Source organism: Xenopus tropicalis, chromosome 7 (assembly GCF_000004195.4).
Source record: "Xenopus tropicalis strain Nigerian chromosome 7, UCB_Xtro_10.0, whole genome shotgun sequence".
Taxonomy (NCBI): domain Eukaryota; kingdom Metazoa; phylum Chordata; class Amphibia; order Anura; family Pipidae; genus Xenopus; species Xenopus tropicalis.
The window spans coordinates 6,219,111-6,241,681 of record NC_030683.2 but is presented as its reverse complement, the minus strand read 5'-3'; the positions used below and the strand labels follow the sequence as shown (position 1 = coordinate 6,241,681).

Here is a 22,571-nt window from a genome sequence, read left to right as displayed (position 1 = left end):
AGCTGAGGTGCTACGTCATGCATATGAACTTTGCTCTTCAGCCACTGGTTGGGGAGGTTTGTGTTTGGCGAGTTCTCATTGGATAACGCGGAACGCCCGTAGGTATTGATTGGACGTACTCACTTGGTGACGGGTCCGGTTCCTGCTGTCCCGGGTGGGTTACGTGGAACTTGTGGGACGGACATGGCGGGGAAGGTACCTAACGGGGCTCAGTCCGGGCCGCCTGGCAACAACCTGCTCTTCTCCGCCTCCGAGATCAGCTTCTCCCTTCCCTTCATCCCTGTGAGCCAGCACGGCCCCGCAATGCTTCCGAGCGGTGAGTAAAGGGGCCCCTCACTCCTACTGCCCAGTGCCCCCCAACCCTGTCCTACTGCCCAGTGCCCCCCAACCCTGTCCTACTGCCCAGTGCCCCCCCAACCCTGTCCTACTGCCCAGTGCCCCCCAACCCTGTCCTACTGCCCGGTGCCCCCCACCCTGTCCTACTGCCCAGTGCCCCCCAACCCTGTCCTACTGCCCAGTGCCCCCCAACCCTGTCCTACTGCCCAGTGCCCCCCAAACCCTGTCCTACTGCCCAGTGCCCCCAACCCTGTCCTACTGCCCAGTGCCCCCAACCCTGTCCTACTGCCCAGTGCCCCCCAACCCTGTCCTACTGCCCAGTGCCCCCCAACCCTGTCCTACTGCCCAGTGCCCCCAACCCTGTCCTACTGGCCCAGTGCCCCCCAACCCTGTCCTACTGCCCAGTGCCCCCCAACCCCTGTCCTACTGCCCAGTGCCCCCCAACCCTGTCCTACTGCCCAGTGCCCCCCAACCCTGTCCTACTGCCCAGTGCCCCCTACCCTGTCCTACTGCCCAGTGCCCCCAAACCCTGTCCTACTGCCCAGTGCCCCCCAACCCTGTCCTACTGCCCAGTGCCCCCCAACCCTGTCCTACTGCCCAGTGCCCCCCAACCCTGTCCTACTGGCCCAGTGCCCCCCAACCTGCTGCCAGTGCCCCCAACCCTGTCCTACTGCCGTGCCCCCAACCTGTCCCTACTGCCCAGTGCCCCCCAACCCTGTCTACTGCCCAGTTGCCCCCAACCCTGTCCTACTGCCCAGTGCCCCCCAACCTGTCCTACTGCCCGTGCCCCCAACCCTGTCCTAAGGCCCCCCAACCCTGTCCTACTGCCCAGTGCCCCCAACCCCTGTCCTACTGCCCAGTGCCCCCCAACCCTGTCCTACTGCCCCGTGCCCCCCAACCCTGTCCTACTGCCCAGTGCCCCCAACCCTGTCCTACTGCCCAGTGCCCCCAACCCTGTCCTACTGCCCAGTGCCCCCCCAAACCCTGTCCTACTGCCGAGCCGGTGCCCCCCAACCCTGTCCTACTGCCGAGTGCCCCCAACCCTGTCCTACTGCCGAGCCGGTGCCCCCAACCCTGTCCTACTGCGAGCCGGTGCCCCCCAACCCTGTCCTAGCCCAGAGCCCCCCAACCCTTCCTACTGCCCAGTGCCCCCCAACCCTGTCCTACTGCCGAGCCGGTGCCCCCAACCCTGTCCTACTGCCGAGCCGGTGCCCCCCAACCCTGTCCTACTGCCCAGTGCCCCCCAACCCTGTCCTACTGCCGAGCCCGGTGCCCCCAACCCTGTCCTACTGCCGAGTGCCCCCCAACCCTGTCCTACTGCCGAGTGCCCCCAACCCTGTCCTACTGCCCAGTGCCCCAACCCTGTCCTACTGCCGAGCGGTGCCCCCCAACCCTGTCCTACTGCCCAGTGCCCCCCAACCCTGTCCTACTGCCGAGCCGGTGCCCCCAACCCTGTCCTACTGCCGAGCCAGTGCCCCCAACCCTGTCCTACTGCCCAGTGCCCCCCAACCCTGTCCTACTGCCGAGCCGGTGCCCCCCAACCCTGTCCTACTGCCGAGCCGGTGCCCCCCAACCCTGTCCTACTGCCGAGCCAGGGGTCTCAGTGCCCCCCAACCCTGTCCTACTGCCGAGCCGGGGGTCTCAGTGCCCTCTCACCCCTGTCAATATGTGGCCCTACCACTCACTGGAGCCCCCATGTCAGTTTGCCCCTCCCCCTATCAATATGTGCTCCCCTTTAGCTTAAAGGGAAAGTATCCCCCCTGTTCCACATGAGTGCTGTGGGTGGGGCTTGTGCTGAAGGCCTGTTCTCTTAAATGTTATTTGTTATCACTTGCACTAAACAAAGCAAAAAATGAAATTGAAAGTAGTCACATTCTATTTAATGTTTTAAGGAACAAAATTAAAAATCCTTAGTCTACTTAAAAACATCTGTTTAAACAAACCCCTTCCCTTCCCCAACTGTATCCTGTTTGGGATATGAAGCAGATCAGCACAAGCTTTATGCAATGCACTTATGTTGAAAAAGAGTGTATACTTCCCCTTTAATCCTTCTCCCTCTCATGTAGTGCAGTCCCACCCCAACACCTTAGGACTGTTGGAAACCCCACCCTATTACATCCCATGCCCCCCCAGTCTGCTGTTAAACACGTGCCCTGTGACCAAATGGCAAGGAATCTGCGTGTGCAGGGCATTATGGGAAAGACTGTTGCACTGGATGTTTGTGAATGAGTTATGTTCTGTTTATCATGTTATTATCTGCACGTCCCCGGGGGGCGGGGCTTGGCCTGTGGCCCCAACAGCTAATCATGTGCAACACAATATGGCGGCTTAGATTCTAATCTATAAATTCCTTTCAAATCCCTGCAGCATAATCTCCTCTATTTTCAGTTCCTCTCTGGCAAATGTGACTCCTCCTTTAGTTTCATGAACTCGGATCCTAGTTCCAGGCTAATAACGATTAAATATTTGTTGTTACATATGCATCCGGGATCCTGTTGCATCATAAACTGGGAAACCTGTCCTGGTACCTATAGGCCTAGTGGTACTGCTTCTTTATTCCTATAGTAGCATTGGGGGGATAATAGCCTCTGGGAAGGGACTGGGGCTGTGGGATAGCAGGTATAGTAGGGACAGATGGTGCCTATAGTAGCAGGGGGGGGATAATAGCCTCTGGGAAGGGACTGGGGCTGTGGGATAGCAGGTATAGTAGGGAGAGATGGTGCCTATAGTAGCAGTGGGGGGATAATAGCCTCTGGGAAGGGACTGGGGCTGTGGGATAGCAGGTATAGTAGGGAGAGATGGTGCCTATAGTAGCAGTGGGGGGATAATAGCCTCTGGGAAGGGACTGGGGCTGTGGGATAGCAGGTATAGTAGGGAGAGATGGTGCCTATAGTAGCAGTGGGGGGATAATAGCCTCTGGGAAGGGACTGGGGCTGTGGGATAGCAGGTATAGTAGGGAGAGATGGTGCCTATAGTAGCAGTGGGGGGATAATAGCCTCTGGGAAGGGACTGGGGCTGTGGGATAGCAGGTATAGTAGGGAGAGATGGTGCCTATAGTAGCAGTGGGGATAATAGCCTCTGGGAAGGGACTGGGGCTGTGGGATAGCAGGTATAGTAGGGAGAGATGGTGCCTATAGTAGCAGTGGGGGGGATAATAGCCTCTGGGAAGGGACTGGGGCTGTGGGATAGCAGGTATAGTAGGGAGAGATGGTGCCTATAGTAGCAGTGGGGGGATAATAGCCTCTGGGAAGGGACTGGGGCTGTGGGATAGCAGGTATAGTAGGGAGAGATGGTGCCTATAGTAGCAGTGGGGGATAATAGCCTCTGGGAAGGGACTGGGGCTGTGGGATAGCAGGTATAGTAGGGAGAGATGGTGCCTATAGTAGCAGTGGGGGATAATAGCCTCTGGGAAGGGACTGGGGCTGTGGGATAGCAGGTATAGTAGGGAGAGATGGTGCCTATAGTAGCAGTGGGGGATAATAGCCTCTGGGAAGGGACTGGGGCTGTGGGATAGCAGGTATAGTAGGGAGAGATGGTGCCTATAGTAGCAGTGGGGGATAATAGCCTCTGGGAAGGGACTGGGGCTGTGGGATAGCAGGTATAGTAGGGAGAGATGGTGCCTATAGTAGCAGTGGGGGATAATAGCCTCTGGGAAGGGACTGGGGCTGTGGGATAGCAGGTATAGTAGGGAGAGATGGTGCCTATAGTAGCAGTGGGGGGATAATAGCCTCTGGGAAGGGACTGGGGCTGTGGGATAGCAGGTATAGTAGGGAGAGATGGTGCCTATAGTAGCAGTGGGGGATAATAGCCTCTGGGAAGGGACTGGGGCTGTGGGATAGCAGGTATAGTAGGGAGAGATGGTGCCTATAGTAGCAGTGGGGGGATAATAGCCTCTGGGAAGGGACTGGGGCTGTGGGATAGCAGGTATAGTAGGGAGAGATGGTGCCTATAGTAGCAGTGGGGGGATAATAGCCTCTGGGAAGGGACTGGGGGCTGTGGGATAGCAGGTATAGTAGGGAGAGATGGTGCCTATAGTAGCAGTGGGGGGATAATAGCCTCTGGGAAGGGACTGGGGCTGTGGGATAGCAGGTATAGTAGGGAGAGATGGTGCCTATAGTAGCAGTGGGGGATAATAGCCCTCTGGGAAGGGACTGGGGCTGTGGGATAGCAGGTATAGTAGGGAGAGATGGTGCCTATAGTAGCAGGGGGGGGGATAATAGCCTCTGGGAAGGGACTGGGGCTGTGGGATAACAGGTATAGTAGGGAGAGATGGTGCCTATAGTAGCAGTGGGGGATAATAGCCTCTGGGAAGGGACTGGGGCTGTGGGATAGCAGGTATAGTAGGGAGAGATGGTGCCTATAGTAGCATTGGGGGGATAATAGCCTCTGGGAAGGGACAGGGGCTGTGGGATAGCAGGTATAGTAGGGAGAGATGGTGCCTATAGTAGCAGTGGGGGGATAATAGCCTCTGGGAAGGGACCGTGGCTGTGGGATAGCAGGTATAGTAGGGAGAGATGGTGCCTATAGTAGCAGTGGGGGGATAATAGCCTCTGGGAAGGGACTGGGGTTGTGGGATAGCAGGTATAGTAGGGAGAGATGGCGCCTATAGTAGCAGTGGGGGGATAATAGCCTCTGGGAAGGGACTGGGGTGGGATAGCAGGTATAGTAGGGAGAGATGGTGCCTATAGTAGCAGTGGGAGGATAATAGCCTCTGGGAAGGGACTGGGGCTGTGGGATAGCAGGTATAGTAGGGAGAGATGGTGCCTATAGTAGCATTGGGGGATAATAGCCTCTGGGAAGGGACTGGGGCTGGGGGATTGCAGGTATAGTAGGGAGAGATGGTGCCTATAGTAGCAGTGGGGGATAATAGCCTCTGGGAAGGGACTGGGGCTGTGGGATAGCAGGTATAGTAGGCAGAGATGGTGCCTATAGTAGCAGTGGGGGATAATAGCCTCTGGGAAGGGACTGGGGCTGTGGGATAGCAGGTATAGTAGGGAGAGATGGTGCCTATAGTAGCAGTGGGGGGATAATAGCCTCTGGGAAGGGACTGGGGCTGTGGGATAGCAGGTATAGTAGGGAGAGATGGTGCCTATAGTAGCAGTGGGAGGATAATAGCCTCTGGGAAGGGACTGGGGCTGTGGGATAGCAGGTATAGTAGGGAGAGATGGTGTCTATAGTAGCAGGGGGGGATAATAGCCTCTAGGAAGGGACTGGGGCTGTGGGATAGCAGGTATTGTAGGGAGAGATGGTGCCTATAGTAGCAGTGGGAGGATAATAGCCTCTGGGAAGGGACTGGGGCTGTGGGATAGCAGGTATTGTAGGGAGAGATGGTGCCTATAGTAGCAGTGGGGGGGATAATAGCCTCTGGGAAGGGACTGGGGCTGTGGGATAGCAGGTATAGTAGGGAGAGATGGTGCCTATAGTAGCAGTGGGGGGATAATAGCCTCTGGGAAGGGACTGGGGCTGTGGGATAGCAGGTATAGTAGGGAGAGATGGTGCCTATAGTAGCAGTGGGGGGATAATAGCCTCTGGGAAGGGACTGGGGCTGTGGGATAGCAGGTATAGTAGGGAGAGATGGTGCCTATAGTAGCAGTGGGGGGATAATAGCCTCTGGGAAGGGACTGGGGGCTGTGGGATAGCAGGTATAGTAGGGAGAGATGGTGCCTATAGTAGCAGGGGGGGATAATAGCCTCTAGGAAGGGACTGGGGCTGTGGGATAGCAGGTATTGTAGGGAGAGATGGTGCCTATAGTAGCAGTGGGAGGATAATAGCCTCTGGGAAGGGACTGGGGCTGTGGGATAGCAGGTATAGTAGGGAGAGATGGTGCCTATAGTAGCAGTGGGAGGATAATAGCCTCTGGGAAGGGACTGGGGCTGTGGGATAGCAGGTATAGTAGGGAAAGATGGTGCCTATAGTAGCAGGGGGGGGATAATAGCCTCTAGGAAGGGACTGGGGCTGTGGGATAGCAGGTATTGTAGGGAGAGATGGTGCCTATAGTAGCAGTGGGAGGATAATAGCCTCTGGGAAGGGACTGGGGCTGTGGGATAGCAGGTATTGTAGGGAGAGATGGTGCCTATAGTAGCAGTGGGGGGATAATAGCCTCTGGGAAGGGACTGGGGCTGTGGGATAGCAGGTACAGTAGGGAGAGATGGTGCCTATAGTAGCAGGGGGGGATAATAGCCTCTAGGAAGGGACTGGGGCTGAGGGATAGCAGGTATAGTAGGGAGAGATGGTGCCTATAGTAGCAGGGGGGGGATAATAGCCTCTAGGAAGGGACTGGGGCTGTGGGATAGCAGGTATTGTAGGGAGAGATGGTGCCTATAGTAGCAGTGGGGGGGATAATAGCCTCTGGGAAGGGACTGGGGCTGTGGGATAGCAGGTATAGTAGGGAGAGATGGTGCCTATAGTAGCAGTGGGGGGATAATAGCCTCTGGGAAGGGACTGGGGCTGTGGGATAGCAGGTATAGTAGGGAGAGATGGTGCCTATAGTAGCAGTGGGGGGATAATAGCCTCTGGGAAGGGACTGGGGCTGTGGGATAGCAGGTATAGTAGGGAGAGAGGGTGCCTATAGTAGCAGTGGGATATACTATTAGTAAGTCAAGTAGTAATGTACTAGTTACATGCCACACAGTTACCTGGGAGCCATGTGACAGCATGCTGTTCTGTGATTGGTTACAGATGATGCCGCTGAGGTGGGAGAAGAGGACAGCTTTCTAGGACAGACTTCGGCTACTACTAACCCACCACAAACCTTTAGTTATTTCTCCCAGGGACCCTCCCTAGGCAGCAGCCAAGATCCATTTGCGTGTATTTGGCATCCACCTCTAACCACAGAGGCGCCTCAGCCCGTTACTTCGGTTTTCTTCAAGCCCCCCCCCGCTCCCACCCCTGAGGCCGGACACAGTATGATCCCATCGAAGGCACCAAAACCCCCGGTTACAAGCAACACTCCAGTATCCCAGGTTACAGCTGGTGTCTTTCTTCCAACGTCACAGCACGGACCTCTTCCTGGCACTTACTCGGCTCCGCCCACTGCGGCCTCTCAGGGGGGGTATAACCCCTACCGCCACAATACCCAGAGCAGCCGGGTGAATCCATACTTTGCTCCCCCACAGCTTCTGCAGGACCAGGGTTTCGCTCCCTTTATCCAGACTCCTCCATTGCCACCTCTGCCCCATCAGGGGGCGCCAACCTCTCCGCCCACCGGTAAGGACTTGGGTGTTACCATTGCCGCCTTGTCAGAAATACCATTTGTGGGGCTCATTCTGGTGACAGTAAGGATTGGGGGTGCAGATCATCTCCCGGGCATCATTGTGCCCATTATATTAATGGTAGCCCTGGCACAGAGGGCAGCTAAGCATAGGGTTGGCAGAGCACTGGAACATTCAGGGACACATGTAGGAAATCCAGCTGGAAGGGCTGCACTGATTGCAAAGCAGCCCTGTATCATGCATGTATTAGACGTGTTCCAGTGATCTGTAATCTGATCGCTAGCGCTGGTATCTTTTCCTTTACTGGACTTAACGGCCCGGACCTAACAGACCCACTCAGGATATTGTTTGTGTTTGTTTCCATAATGTGTTGGACCTGGGCAGATACTTGCTCCTCCAATCAAAACCTTACAGATTATTAAACCCTTTTTGATTGGAGCACATGACATTCTACTCTCCATATTCAATGCCTGATCCACTTGTTTTACAAGGTTGTCAGATGAGCCGATCTGGGCCGGATATGGCCACCCCCACTCTGGGCCAATATGGGCTGATCCCATTGTTTGCCTGGGGGCCAACAATCAGATCATACCGGGGGGGCACAGTCCTGTCCCATGGGGATACAGTCCTTGTGAGTGCATGTAATTACATCAGTAGGGGCACAGAGCTGCCATATGTTGGCATGTTGTGTCCGCGTGGCTTTTATTGTGACAGACTCTCAGCATGCTGACAGGGCTGGAGTGACTAAACTATGCTCAGTGCATACAGTATTGCTAGATCACTGCTGTGGGCCCTGTGTAATAGTTACAGGCCTGTGCATTCTCAGCCCCTGGGATAATGGGCTCTCTGTGCCAAGGTTTAGATGCCATGCCAGCTATAATGGCTCTCTGTGCCAATAGATGCCATGCCAGCTATAATGGGCTGTCCATTCCAATAGATGCCATGCTGGCTATAATGGGCTCTCCATTCCAATAGATGCCATGCCAGCTATAATGGGCTCTCCATTCCAATAGATGCCATGCCGGCTATAATGGGCTCTCCATTCCAATAGATGCCATGCCGGCTATAATGGGCTGTCCATTCCAATAGATGCCATGCTGGCTATAATGGGCTCTCCATTCCAATAGATGCCATGCCGGCTATAATGGGCTGTCCATTCCAATAGATGCCATGCTGGCTATAATGGGCTCTCCATTCCAATAGATGCCATGCCGGCTATAATGGGCTCTCCATTCCAATAGATGCCATGCTGGCTATAATGGGCTGTCCATTCCAATAGATGCCATGCCGGCTATAATGGGCTGTCCATTCCAATAGATGCCATGCCGGCTATAATGGGCTGTCTGTGCTGATGTTTAGATGCCATGCCGGCTATAATGGGCTGTCTGTGCCGATGTTTAGATGCCATGCCGGCTATAATAGGCTGTCTGTGCCAATATTTAGATGCCATGCCGGCTATAATGGGCTCTCCATGCCAATGTTTAGATGCCATACCGGCTATAATGGGCTGTGTGTGCCAATGTTTATATGCCATGCTGGCTATACTGGGCTCTGTGCCAATGTTTACATGCCATGCCGGCTATAATGGGCTCTGCGTGCCAATGTTTAGATGCCATGCCGGCTATAATGGGCTCTCCATGCCAATGTTTAGATGCCACGCTGGCTATAATGGGCTCTCCATGCCAATGTTTAGATGCCACTCTGGCTATAATGGGCTCTGCGTGCCAATGTTTACATGCCATGCCGGCTATAATGGGCTCTGCGTGCCAATGTTTACATGCCATGCCGGCTATAATGGGCTCTCCATGCCAATGTTTAGATGCCATACCGGCTATAATGGGCTCTGCGTGCCAATGTTTACATGCCATGCCGGCTATAATGGGCTCTCCATGCCAATGTTTAGATGCCATACCGGCTATAATGGGCTCTGCGTGCCAACGTTTACATGCCATGCCGGCTATAATGGGCTCTCCATGCCAATGTTTAGATGCCATACCGGCTATAATGGGCTGTGTGTGCCAATGTTTATATGCCATGCTGGCTATACTGGGCTCTGTGCCAATGTTTACATGCCATGCCGGCTATAATGGGCTCTGCGTGCCAATGTTTAGATGCCATGCCGGCTATAATGGGCTCTCCATGCCAATGTTTAGATGCCACGCTGGCTATAATGGGCTCTCCATGCCAATGTTTAGATGCCATACCGGCTATAATGGGCTGTGTGTGCCAATGTTTATATGCCATGCTGGCTATACTGGGCTCTGTGCCAATGTTTACATGCCATGCCGGCTATAATGGGCTCTGCGTGCCAATGTTTAGATGCCATGCCGGCTATAATGGGCTCTCCATGCCAATGTTTAGATGCCACGCTGGCTATAATGGGCTCTCCATGCCAATGTTTAGATGCCACTCTGGCTATAATGGGCTCTGCGTGCCAATGTTTACATGCCATGCCGGCTATAATGGGCTCTGCGTGCCAATGTTTACATGCCATGCCGGCTATAATGGGCTCTCCATGCCAATGTTTAGATGCCACGCTGGCTATAATGGGCTCTCTGTGCCAATGTTTAGATGCCACTCTGGCTATAATGGGCTCTCTGTGCCAATGTTTACATGCCATGCCGGCTATAATGGGCTCTCCATGCCAATGTTTACATGCCATGCCGGCTATAATGGGCTCTCCATGCCAATGTTTACATGCCATGCCGGCTATAATGGGCTCTCCTTGCCAATGATTACATGCCATGCTGGCTATAATGGGCTCTCCATGCCAATGTTTACATGCCATGCTGGCTATAATGGGCTCTCCATGCCAATGTTTACATGCCATGCTGGCTATAATGGGCTCTCCATGCCAATGTTTACATGCCATGCTGGCTATAATGGGTTCTCCATGCCAATGTTTACATGCCATGCCGGCTATAATGGGCTCTCCATGCCAATGTTTACATGCCATGCTGGCTATAATGGGCTCTCCATGCCAATGTTTACATGCCATGCTGGCTATAATGGGCTCTCCATGCCAATGTTTACATGCCATGCTGGCTATAATGGGTTCTCCATGCCAATGTTTACATGCCATGCCGGCTATAATGGGCTCTCCATGCCAATGTTTACATGCCATGCCGGCTATAATGGGCTCTCCATGCCAATGTTTACATGCCATGCCGGCTATAATGGGCTCTCCATGCCAATGTTTAGATGCTGTGCCTGCTATAGGTAAGGTACATAGATTCGCTCACAGAACCAGGGACACAGGATTTTACCCCCGGGCCCACAAGCACAGCACCGCAGAGCCATATCAGACCCACTTTCACTGGATCTTCTGCCCCCTGTATTTGCCCCACTGGATCGAACTGTGGCTTAGAGTTAATATCGGTTTATAGACGCTGGCGTCCTGCACTGCATGAACTTGACTGACTTTCCCTTTCTCTCTCCAGCCCCCTAAAACTGCACCCCACATGCCTCCCCCTCCGCCATCACAGACCTTTCCAAATGTCAGACCTGCCGGACCATCAGTACCAGTACCCCCACCCTACCTGCCAAACCTGTATGAACCTGTTCAGCCTCACTGGTTCTATTGCAAGCAAGTGGAGAGCAAGGAGGTCTGGCTGCCGTTCAGCGCTCTGGATTCCCACGGTTTAGAAGAGGTTTATAACTCCGGTAAGACTTTCACTGTGCGGCGCTGGTAGAACCATGTAGCAGCGGGCAGCTCTCTGGGTCTGACTGGGAATACTAGCAGCAGCCTGGAGAGCCCATTGCTCTGTCTGTCTGGAAATATCTGTTACTTTGGGTACTTTCCCCCACGTGTCTCCTACAGTGCAGCCTGACCCCGAGAGCGTGGTTGTGAGCACAGACGGGGGGCGCTATGACGTGTGCCTGTACAATCGGGAGAAGAGGGCCGTATTTTGGGAGGAGGAGGACTCGGAAGTCAGGCGCTGCTCTTGGTTTTACAAAGGGGACGCAGACAGCAAGTTTGTTCCTTACAGCGAGGACTTCAGCGAGAGGCTGGAGGTGAGTCCCCTAAATAAAAGGGAATCTCTTAAAGGGGCAGTATAATCTGTGTGCCCCAAACACCAACAGTTATGGTCCAAAAGTAACCTCTGTTGCTGGGTAGCATGGACTGAGACACTAAGTGAGCCCCTCTATACCAGACAAGCAGCTGTCCTTACTGCCCAGATGAGTGCCACCCTGTCTGTCTATATCCATCAAGCAGCTGTCACTTACTGCCCAGATGAGTGCCACCCTGTGTGTCTATATCCGACCAGCAGCTGTCACTTGCTGCCTGGATGAGTGCCACCCTGCCTGTCTTTATCCAACCAGCAGCTGTCACTTACTGCCCAGATGAGAGCTGCTTGTTGGATATAGACACACAGGGTGGCACTCATCTGGGCAGTAAGTGACAGCTGCTGGTCGGATAAAGACAGGCAGGGTGGCACTCATCCAGGCAGCAAGTGACAGCTGCTGGTCGGATATAGACACACAGGGTGGCACTCATCTGGGCAGTAAGTGACAGCTGCTGGTCGGATATAGACAGGCAGGGTGGCACTCATCCGGGCATTAAGTGACAGCTGCTGGTCGGATATAGACACACAGGGTGGCACTCATCTGGGCAGTAAGTGACAGCTGCTGGTCGGATATAGACACACAGGGTGGCAGTCATTTACTGCCCAGATGAGTGCCACCCTGTGTGTCTATATCCGACCAGCAGCTGTCACTTACTGCCCAGATGAGTGCCACCCTGTCTGTCTATACCAGACAAGCAACTGCCACTTACTGCCCAGATGAGTGCCACCCTGTCTGTCTGTCTATACCAGACAAGCAGCTGCCACTTACTGCCCAGATGAGTGCCACCTTGTCTATCTGTCTATACCAGACAAGCAGCTGCCACTTACTGCCCAGGTGAGTGCCACCCTGTCTATCTGTCTATACCAGACAAGCAGCTGCCACTTACTGCCCAGGTGAGTGCCACCCTGCCTGTCTAACAACTCCAATCTGATTGCTTGCAGGCAGAATACAAAAAAGCTGTGACCACCAACCAGTGGCATCGGAGACTGGAATTTCCTGGAGGGGAAACAATCGTTATGCACAACCCCAAAGTAAGTAGCGGCCCCACTGTCTGCACCCTGCACCCAACTCATCGCTGACACTCATACGGGAACGCCTTCATTGCTTTCCAGGTGATCGTCCAGTTCCAGCAGTCTCTTATTCCAGATGAATGGGGCTCCCCACAAGACGGGCAGTCACGGCCCCGAGTCGTAAAGCGAGGCATTGATGCTGAACTTGATGAAATTCCAGATGGTAAGTCCCCCGCCCTCTGGCGTTTTGCTTCAGAACTGAACTCTTTGGCCACGTGGCCAATCTATTGGGGGTTTACACGTTTTTACACTTCCTTATTCCTGCAGGGGAGGTGCCACAGGCTGATCATCTGGTCTTTATGGTTCATGGCATCGGGCCAGTGTGCGACTTGCGCTTCAGGAGTATAGTGGAGTGCGGTGAGTGGGCGTTTCTGCCTCCGGCCCTGGCGCTGTGGGTAACGTTACTAAAGCCCCCTCTCCTTTTTCCCTTCAGTGGACGACTTCAGGACAGTGTCCCTCAAACTGCTGCAGACTCACTATAGAAAGTCCCTGGAAGAGGGCAGAATGCGTCGGGTGGAGTTTCTCCCAGTCCATTGGCACAGCTCTCTCCATGGAGATGCCACAGGGGTTGATAGGTCCGTATTTTGCTTTTTATTTCCCACAATGCACCACCATTAGCTCAAACCTGGACATTCCTTGGGGTGGAGTGTAATAACTGTTAGTAAATCTAAGCTTTTTTTTTTTTTATTATTTTGCGGTAGGCGGATAAAGAAGATCACATTGCCCAGCATTGGCCGCCTGCGCCACTTTACCAACGAGACCCTGCTGGATATACTCTTCTATAACAGCCCCACCTACTGCCAGACGATAGTGGACAAAGTCAACATGGAGATGAACCGCCTCTTTGCGCTGTTCATGAGCCGCAACCCAGATTTCACTGGGGGAGTGTCTGTGGCCGGTCACAGTTTAGGTAATGTCAGGGAGGGCAGTGTAGTCTGGGGGTGCCGCTGAGCATGATGGGAAGGGAATTTAGGCACCAAATGAAAATAGTAGCTGTCAACTGACCCTGGCACAGGCACTGTAATATAGAGAGTAAAGAGAATCGCAATAGAAAGGCCAGTAATTCAATAAATGACTGTAACGTTAATATGAAGGTTTAGTTTGCCTTTAATCAATCTTTTCTCTGAGCTGCAGGCATCCCCAAGCCTCCCACTCATTAGGCAGGGTACTTGGTTTTGCCACCAAGGGGCAGATTAAGGCTGGTTTTGTAGCAGATTCTGTGGCATCACTTTGTTCCATGTCTCCCCGCAGGGTCCTTGGTTCTGTTCGACATACTTTCCAACCAGACTGATCCAACCGCTGCGCCTCTTGTGCCAGTCCCGCCCCCTGAAGCCAACGGGCCAATAAAAAGTAAAGCTTCGGATGAGAAAGCAGTGAGTTGGTCTTTGTGACACTGGTATATTCCTGATACTGTACTGGGCCAAGTTATACTGGGTTCTTTGGGTCACTCCCAGTACCATTTATTGTATTGGATCAGTGCTACCCAATTGTGGTCCAGTTACTCACTATGCTACATGCTGGGAGGCCAGACTATATCAAAATTATGGTGCTAGTGTTATATAGACAGTGATGTTCTAAGATTATTTGCAATTGGTCTTCATTTTTTATTTTGTATGGTTTTTCAGTTATTTTAGCTTTTGGTTCAGCAGCTTTCCAGTTTGGTATATCTGCAGCTATCTCGTTGCTAGGGTCTTATTTACCCTAACAACCAGACAGTGGTTTTAATGACAGTCAGGAATATAAATATAAGGTAAAATAGAGTAATAAAAAGTAACAACAGTAAAACTGGAGCCTCACAGGCTGCCGGGGTCAGTGACCCCCATTTAAAGTCTAGAAAGTGTCGGGAGATAAAGGCAAATAATTCAAAAACTATTAAAAATGAAAACCAATTGCAAAGTTGCTAGGAATAGGGTATGCTATAACAACTGACACTGGTCCCCAGACTGGCCAATCACACGCTTCGCTTTCCCCCCAGGTCACGCTACAAGCAGTGGAAGAGCCCAGTGATTCCGAGCAACAGAAACCGCTGCCGACTCTTCGAGAAGCACTGGAATCGCTCAGTCTGGCCGAATACAGCAACGTGTTTGAGAAAGAGCAGATTGACATGGAGTCCCTGGTACTGTGTTTGTCTGGCGTATTTCTGCGTCCTTCTTCCCTTCCTCCAACTCCCATACTCCTTCCATCCCACCGAGGCCTCACCTCCCCACTTTCTCCTCATTGAGGGACCTACTCCCATACTCCTTCCATCCCACCGAGGCCTCACCTCCCCACTTTCTCCTCATTGAGGGACCTACTCCCATACTCCTTCCATCCCACCGAGGCCTCACCTCCCCACTTTCTCCTCACTGAGGGACCTACTCCCATACTCATTCCATCCCACCGAGGCCTCACCCTCCCCACATTCTCCTCATTGAGGGACCTACTCCCATACTCATTCCATCCCACCGAGGGCCTCACCTCCCCACTTTCTCCTCACTGAGGGACCTACTCCCATACTCATTCCATCCCACCGAGGGCCTCACCTCCCCACTTTCTCCTCACTGAGGGACCTACTCCCATACTCATTCCATCCCACCAAGGGCCTCACCTCCCCACTTTCTCCTCACTGAGGGACCTACTCCCATACTCATTCCATCCCACCAAGGGCCTCACCTCCCCACTTTCTCCTCACTGAGGGACCTACTCCCATACTCATTCCATCCCACCAAGGGCCTCACCTCCCCACTTTCTCCTCACTGAGGGACCTACTCCCATACTCATTCCATCCCACCAAGGGCCTCACCTCCCCACTTTCTCCTCACTGAGGGACCTACTCCCATACTCATTCTATCCCACCAAGGGCCTCACGTCCCCACGTTCTCCTTCACGTTAAAGGTCCGTACCTCTTCTGGTGATAAGGGCAAGGGCTGGCTGGGTTACCTAGGGTGCCTGTACGACTTGACCTGCCCCAGTTCTATTCCACTGAGGGCATCTGTCTGCAATCTCCCTAGTGTCGCCTCATAGCTGAGGGTCCTAATGTTCCCAGCCTCCCCTCCATGCAGAGAGATGATATGGAGACTACTGTATAAGGTCAGTTCTATTATTTTCCAGCTCATGTGTACGGTGGATGACCTGAAAGAGATGGGAGTCCCTCTGGGCCCAAGGAAGAAGATCGCCAAGTTTGTGCAGGAAAGAGCAGTTACTGAGGTCAGTCTGTTTATCACGGTGTCAGTGGTGTAACCAAAGGTGTTGGGGTTCCCCTGCAAAAATCTTCAATGGTGGGAGGGTCCTCCCCATGACCGGGGGTCATTATGCCACTGAACAGTATCGCTGTGTTTTCATATTTATTTAAGTAAGTTGAACCCTAGTGGGGTGCTGTGCAATGTTTACATATAATGGGGCTGAGTATCTCACATGAGATACTCAAATGACTGTGTAAAAGGGAGTAGCTGGGTTCTGAGGATGTTTGGGCAGTTGCTTATCACATGGTGAGGGTCTCCTCTCCCTTATCCCTTACTAGGCAAAGAGAAAAGCTGCAGAGGAAGAGAGAGCTGCGCAAATCAAAGCCAAAGAAGCGTTGGCTGCTGCCGCACAGGAAGCCGCTGCCAAACTCCCCTCCTCTGAGGATGGCGCCGCCCCGGAGTCCAACAAGAGGAAGTTGCCCGTCGGGGTATCCGTCTCCTCTGTGCCAGTGGATTATGAATACTTTGAAACGGGCACAGGACAGGTAATGCCTCGCCCTATCAGGGCCATCACTATAGAGCCTGAGCCACAGTACATTGTTCATTGGCCGTAGTACTGGCCGCGAGTAGCGCTGACCAAATCCGCCTCGTCCGTAGGTCTGTGTAAAGTACAACACGCTGGACTTTGAGCCTGTCAATTTCTTCGCCCTCGGCTCCCCCATTGGCATGTTCCTGACCGTACGGGGCTTGGATAAGATCGAGGAAACCTTCCGGCTGCCTACGTGCAAAGGCTTCTTCAATATCTACCATCCGGTAAGTGCCACATTCACCTCTGCGCCCACTGTACTTTTACTCCCAGTTAAAGGGCAAATGCACCCGAATTGTAGTGGCTGTGTAACATAGCGTTTATTAATTTTTCCTTATAGATTATGAGATAAAAAAAATTATATTTGAAACCATACACTTATGTGTAAGTCGCCCAATAGGGAGGTGCCCAGTAGGCATGGCCTGTAATGTATTTTCATCTTTCCCTTCCAGCTGGATCCTGTGGCCTACAGGTTGGAACCCATGATCCTCCCAGACATTGACTTGAAGCCGGTGCTTATTCCTCACCACAAAGGCAGAAAGAGATTGCACCTGGGTACGTAGGGGCACTCCCATAGTATCACATTATAATTATATCTTAGTTGGGATCAAGTACAGGTACTGTTTTATTATTACAGAGAAAAGGGAATCATTTAACCATGAAATAAACCCAATAGGGTTGTTCTGCCCCAATAAGGGGTAATTATATCTTAGTTGGGATCAAGTACAGGTACTGTTTTATTATTACAGAGAAAAGGGAATCATTTAACCATGAAATAAACCCAATAGGGCTGTTCTGCCCCCAATAAGGGGTAATTATATCTTAGTTGGGATCAAGTACAGGTACTGTTTTATTATTACAGAGAAAAGGGAATCATTTAACCATTAAATAAACCCAATAGGGCTGTTCTGCCCCAATAAGGGGTAATTATATCTTAGTTGGGATCAAGTACAGGTACTGTTTTATTATTACAGAGAAAAGGGAATCTTTTTTTTTTTTTTTTTTTTTTTTTTTTTGAAATTTGAATTGTTTATAATGGAGTCTATGGGAGGTGGCCTTTCTGTTATTCAGAAGTTTCTGGATAATGGATCCCATACTTGTTACGGATAATCGGATCCGGACTAGGCATTTCTGGTACACAGAGGCCCAAACAGCCCAATAAATAGTGACTGTCTATGGCATCTTACAGCAGCCCCCCTGGCACTAATCACTTAATACCTTTTATAACCAGCAGTGGGTTTAGCCCATTTGACCAGCAGCCCCATCTCACCATATTCCTGCCTTGTCTCATTAGAGCTGAAGGAGAGCCTGACCCGTATGGGCTCAGACCTGAAGCACGGGTTCATTAGTTCCCTACGCAGTGCCTGGCAGACCCTCAACGACTTCGCTCGCGCCCACACGTCCTCGGCACAACTGCAACTGGAGCTAAAGAAGGTCGCCGATCAGATTGAGGAAGAGGAGAAACAGCAGGAAGTGGATGGTGAGAACCATTTTTTTTGTTTGTTTTTGTCTTTCTGTCCTGCCAGGATTATCTAGGTATTTTCAGCAAACTTTCCCCCTTTTATATTCTATTCTCCCCATTATAATCTACAGTTGGGTCATTTCCCTACAGGACCAAACTAAAAATTCTATCCTTTTATAAACGGTGCTTAGTGATATCATTAGTTATAATCTGAGCTTAGTGATGTCATTTCACAGTCACATGATTTACTGAAACTTGTATATTATAATAAATTAAGTACCCCCTGTTGTAAAATATGAGGCTATTAGAAGTCACCTTGGAGTTCCTTGGCCTCATCCCTTTATACGGCCATGGAACTCCTTGGGGGCTTATAATATCCCTATATGTTACAATAGGGGGTACTTTATTCACTATATATTATAAGGAACCCCTCAGGGACTTATAATATCCCTATATGTTACAATAGGGGGTACTTTATTCACTATATATTATAAGGAACTCCTCTGGGGCTTATAATATCCCTATATGTTACAATAGGGGTACTTTATTCACTATATATTATAAGGAACCCCTCGGGGGCTTATAATATCCCTATATGTTACAATAGGGGGTACTTTATTCACTATATATTATAAGGAACCCCTCAGGGACTTATAATATCCCTATATGTTACAATAGGGGGTACTTTATTCACTATATATTATAAGGAACCCCTCAGGGACTTATAATATCCCTATATGTTACAATAGGGGGTACTTTATTCACTATATATTATAAGGAACTCCTCTGTGGCTTATAATATCCCTATATGTTACAATAGGGGGTACTTTATTCACTATATATTATAAGGAACCCCTCGGGGGCTTATAATATCCCTATATGTTACAATAGGGGGTACTTTATTCACTATATATTATAAGGAACCCCTCAGGGACTTATAATATCCCTATATGTTACAATAGGGGGTACTTTATTCACTATATATTATAAGGAACCCCTCAGGGACTTATAATATCCCTATATGTTACAATAGGGGGTACTTTATTCACTATATATTATAAGGAACTCCTCTGTGGCTTATAATATCCCTATATGTTACAATAGGGGGTACTTTATTCACTATATATTATAAGGAACCCCTCAGGGACTTATAATATCCCTATATGTTACAATAGGGGGTACTTTATTCACTATATATTATAAGGAACTCCTCTGTGGCTTATAATATCCCTATATGTTACAATAGGGGGTACTTTATTCACTATATATTATAAGGAATTCCTCGGGGGCTTATAATATCCCTATATGTTACAATAGGGGGGTACTTTATTCACTATATATTATAAGGAACTCCTTGGGGACTTATAATATACTTATATTTAACAGTAGGGGGTACTTTATTCACTATATATATTTCATATATTGGCCAGTAATAGAATGCAGATTGTTTCAGAATTGTAGTTTTGCTTTCTTCAAGCTGATAAGGTGGAGAGCCCAGAGACTTCCCGGGAAGAGGACGTCACAGTTAAGATCGGGATGCTGAATGGAGGGCGCCGCATTGACTACGTTCTGCAAGAGAAGCCCATCGAGAGCTTTAATGAATACCTGTTTGCTCTGCAGAGCCACCTGTGTTATTGGTACGTGGGAGCCCAGTGCCACCTATAACCCCCGACTGGTTTAGCAATGGTCTTCTGCACCTTTAACGGGGTTGTTCACCTTTGAGTTAACTGTTATTATGATGTAGAGCAGTGATCCCCAACCCCTTGGGTGTTGCTCCCAGGGGCCTCAAAGTAGGGGCTCATTGCTGAATTCGTAGCTTGGAGGCAAGTTTTGTATAAAACCCAGTTGTACTGCCAAACAGAGCCTTCTATAGGCTGCCAGTCCACATAGGGGCTTCCAAATAGCCAATTATAACTCTTATTTGGCACCCCTGAACTTTTTTCATGCTTGTGTTGCTCCCCAACACGTTATCCATTTGAATGTTGCTGACAGGTATAAGAGGTTGGGGATCCCTGATGTAGAGAGTAATATTCTGAGTTAATTTGCAGTTGGTTTTCCATTTTTTATTTGTGGCTTTGTAATTAGTTCTGCAGTTTAAGTTTCAGCAGCTATCTGGTGTCTTGGGCCCAAATTACCTTGGCAACCAGAGTGGTTTGAATTAGAGACTGGTATAAGAATAGAAGAGGGGCTAAAAAGAAAACCGTTATAAAAAGTGACCATAACAATAAAAAAGGAGCCTCACAGAGCAATAGTTTTTTGGCTGCCGGGGTCAGTGACCCCCATTTGAAAAGTTGGAAAGAGTCAGAAGAATTGTTTAAAATCTATAAGAAATAAATAATGAAGACCAAATGAAAAGTTGATTAGAGTAGGCCATTCTATAACGTACTAAATGTTACTTTACCTTTAAAGGGGTTGTTATCAAAAGTGCCTTCTTTCCAGCTTCCATGTGGGATTGTTGGTCACGCTGGGCACCCAGGGTCCCGTGACTCCTAATGAGGGTGCTCTGTGCTTTATTGCAGGGAGTCGGAGGACACGGCTCTGCTGATTCTGAAGGAAATCTACACCTCTGTGCATGTGCTCCCTGACCAGCCGCTGCACTAGTGCGTCCCCTTGAGCGTGCTCTCCTGCTCATACCAGGTCCGTGTTATTAGCGTGTGTCACGTATGTGCACTAACTGGGCTCCCCTCATTGGGAGAATATGAATGTACATTCCAGTCATAGCTGGGTAGGTTCTGATTGGATGTTGGGATATCTTTTTATTGCAGTCGGACTTCATGGCGTCTGCCTAAAGCCGGCATCTGAGACCATTAAAATACTGGTTGCTATGGGTTACTATGGGCAACATTGTCTTGTTCCCTTGTGCAGGTCCCTGGATCCCAGAGTGGAACCGGTACCCAAAGGACATTTATTCAGACTCTTAGGAAGCCCAGTGCCCCTTTGCCCACGAGGACGAGCCGCTGGCGCCAAACTGCCACAATGTGAAAAGTAGTTTTTATATGAAGCTCGTCTGTGCGACCCCGAGAGACAGCGAGTGGATTTTATCAGTGCTGTGACGCTGCTTGCCAAGTGTAACCCGTTATTTGGAACAGAATGGACTCTCTTTGCTGAGGACTGAACCGGATCAGCGCGTGTGTAGGGAACCGGCAGCTCTGTGCTGCAGCCTTTTAGTTCTTCATTTAGGTGCCGACGATTTGCTTCCCCTTTAACTCATTATGCCCTTACAGTTGGTAATGCCCTTTCCTCTTACAGAGAGCCCCTTCCGCCAGTGAGCAATGCGTTTACAAAGGGAGAATGAGATTTTATCTTGTTTTAGCTTGGGCCGATGCCTCACAAGCGACTTTTACTCATAGAGAGCTAAGGGATAGGTTTCATGGTTGATATGGGGCGGGGCACACAGGGTACAGAGGCCGGGGTGCCCCCATAACAAACATTACTCCCCTATAACAGAGATGTGTGTGCCCGACCCGGCAATGCACCTCTATTTATACACCCGCTTCCCGACCCGCCCCCTTCATGATGTCATGAAGGGGGCGGGCCAATCATCTATAGAGGCTTCTAGACATGGAGGTCGGACAGTGCAAGGTCACGGGCGGGGAGGGCGGAAGAAGCTCAGTCCCAACCAGCGGGTCCCGTAGGTTTCAGGCCGCCCCGCGCATCTCTACCCTACAAGTCTCCTGTGCGGCTTTGGCCCCGGCCCTGGTTTTACATTCCCTTCTGCGGATGAAGAGAGAGTTGAACTTGGTGTTTTCAGTAATTTAATTTTTGGAAGAATTCAGTTAAATTAAAAACAAAAATTGCCAAAAATTCCTGTTTTGTTTTTTTTAATCAGTGGAGGTGTGTGTGTGTCCTGCAAGTTTATTTCATTAGGGGCCGCAGTGTGAGTGCAGCACAGACAGTCGCCTTATTGTTAGAGGTCTGGTTGCTATGGGATACAAGAGAGGGGAACTAGGCGGCCGCCATGACACTATTTAATGTAGTGCCCAACAGAGAGAAAAGTTGGGGACATCATTACTCCCATCACAACTTGGTCACTGCCAGAAATAAACAAGTTGTCATCTCTCCGTTCCACAGGAGTCACGGTTTTTTGGTTTTAGCACCAAAAAAACTTACCTATAATTAACTGTGCCCCCCGTATTATGTCCAGAACTATACAGCCACACTGCCATCGTTGGCCATAGAACACCCAATACCACCATGGGTCACCCATTGGCATCCAGTCTGCTTGGCCATTACCAAGATGGTTGCAAGTACAGAACTGACACAACTAAAGGAGGCGACCAGGGCACACAATGGGGGCCCAGAGAAGATGGGGCGAGTGTCAGTAAGGCACATGGGGAGGGGGGTCCGACCCACAGCGTCAGGTACTGAACCGCAACTCACAGTATCACCCACAGCGGGGAGTCGCTACAGGTTGGACATAAATATCTAACAATTGCCCCTCCGTTTTCTTTTATTTTAACTGACTAAGAGGGCCTTGGGGGTAATTGGTCAGCCCAAACCTGCCCGACCCAAGGGTTATAGTCACTACTGATCAGCTTCTTGCTCCAAAATACCAGGCTGAACTGTCACTCACTTGCCCCTCTGCCCTTCTGCCCCACAGTCTCTGGCAGGTTTTGTTGCCTCCTCGTCTAGAGACTCACAGTAGTGATGTGCGGGGCAACAAGCCACTCACCCCAA

At 50.8% G+C, this 22,571-nt stretch overlaps 1 protein-coding gene across 2 annotated transcripts; it reads left to right on the top strand.

Moving 5' to 3' along the window:
• The first annotated feature begins 29 nt into the window (after nucleotides 1–29).
• On the top strand, nucleotides 30–21,698 carry sec23ip (SEC23 interacting protein). 2 transcript variants are annotated; one of them, NM_001128047.1, is given in 20 exon segments: nucleotides 164–316; nucleotides 7,015–7,534; nucleotides 7,536–7,542; nucleotides 10,988–11,210; nucleotides 11,368–11,561; nucleotides 12,557–12,646; nucleotides 12,728–12,848; nucleotides 12,953–13,042; nucleotides 13,119–13,260; nucleotides 13,387–13,595; nucleotides 13,937–14,058; nucleotides 14,661–14,801; nucleotides 15,776–15,871; nucleotides 16,185–16,391; nucleotides 16,504–16,659; nucleotides 16,885–16,987; nucleotides 17,727–17,912; nucleotides 19,372–19,531; nucleotides 20,414–20,531; nucleotides 20,760–21,698. In NM_001128047.1, coding segments are annotated over 19 exon segments (2,982 nt in total). In that variant the 5' UTR covers nucleotides 164–183; the 3' UTR covers nucleotides 20,496–20,531; nucleotides 20,760–21,698.
• The last annotated feature ends 873 nt before the right edge of the window (nucleotides 21,699–22,571 follow it).

Excerpts from the sequence above, each read along its gene's own strand:
- sec23ip (XM_031904866.1), top strand. The coding sequence starts at position 184 with ATGGCGGGGAAGGTACCTAACGGGGCTCAGTCCGGGCCGCCTGGCAAC. Across the intron at positions 7,557-10,987 it reads CCACCGGTAAGGACTTGGGT|CCCCCTAAAACTGCACCCCA; the intron begins GTTACCATTGCC and ends TTCTCTCTCCAG. Across the intron at positions 19,532-20,413 it reads CAGAGCCACCTGTGTTATTG|GGAGTCGGAGGACACGGCTC; the intron begins GTACGTGGGAGC and ends GCTTTATTGCAG.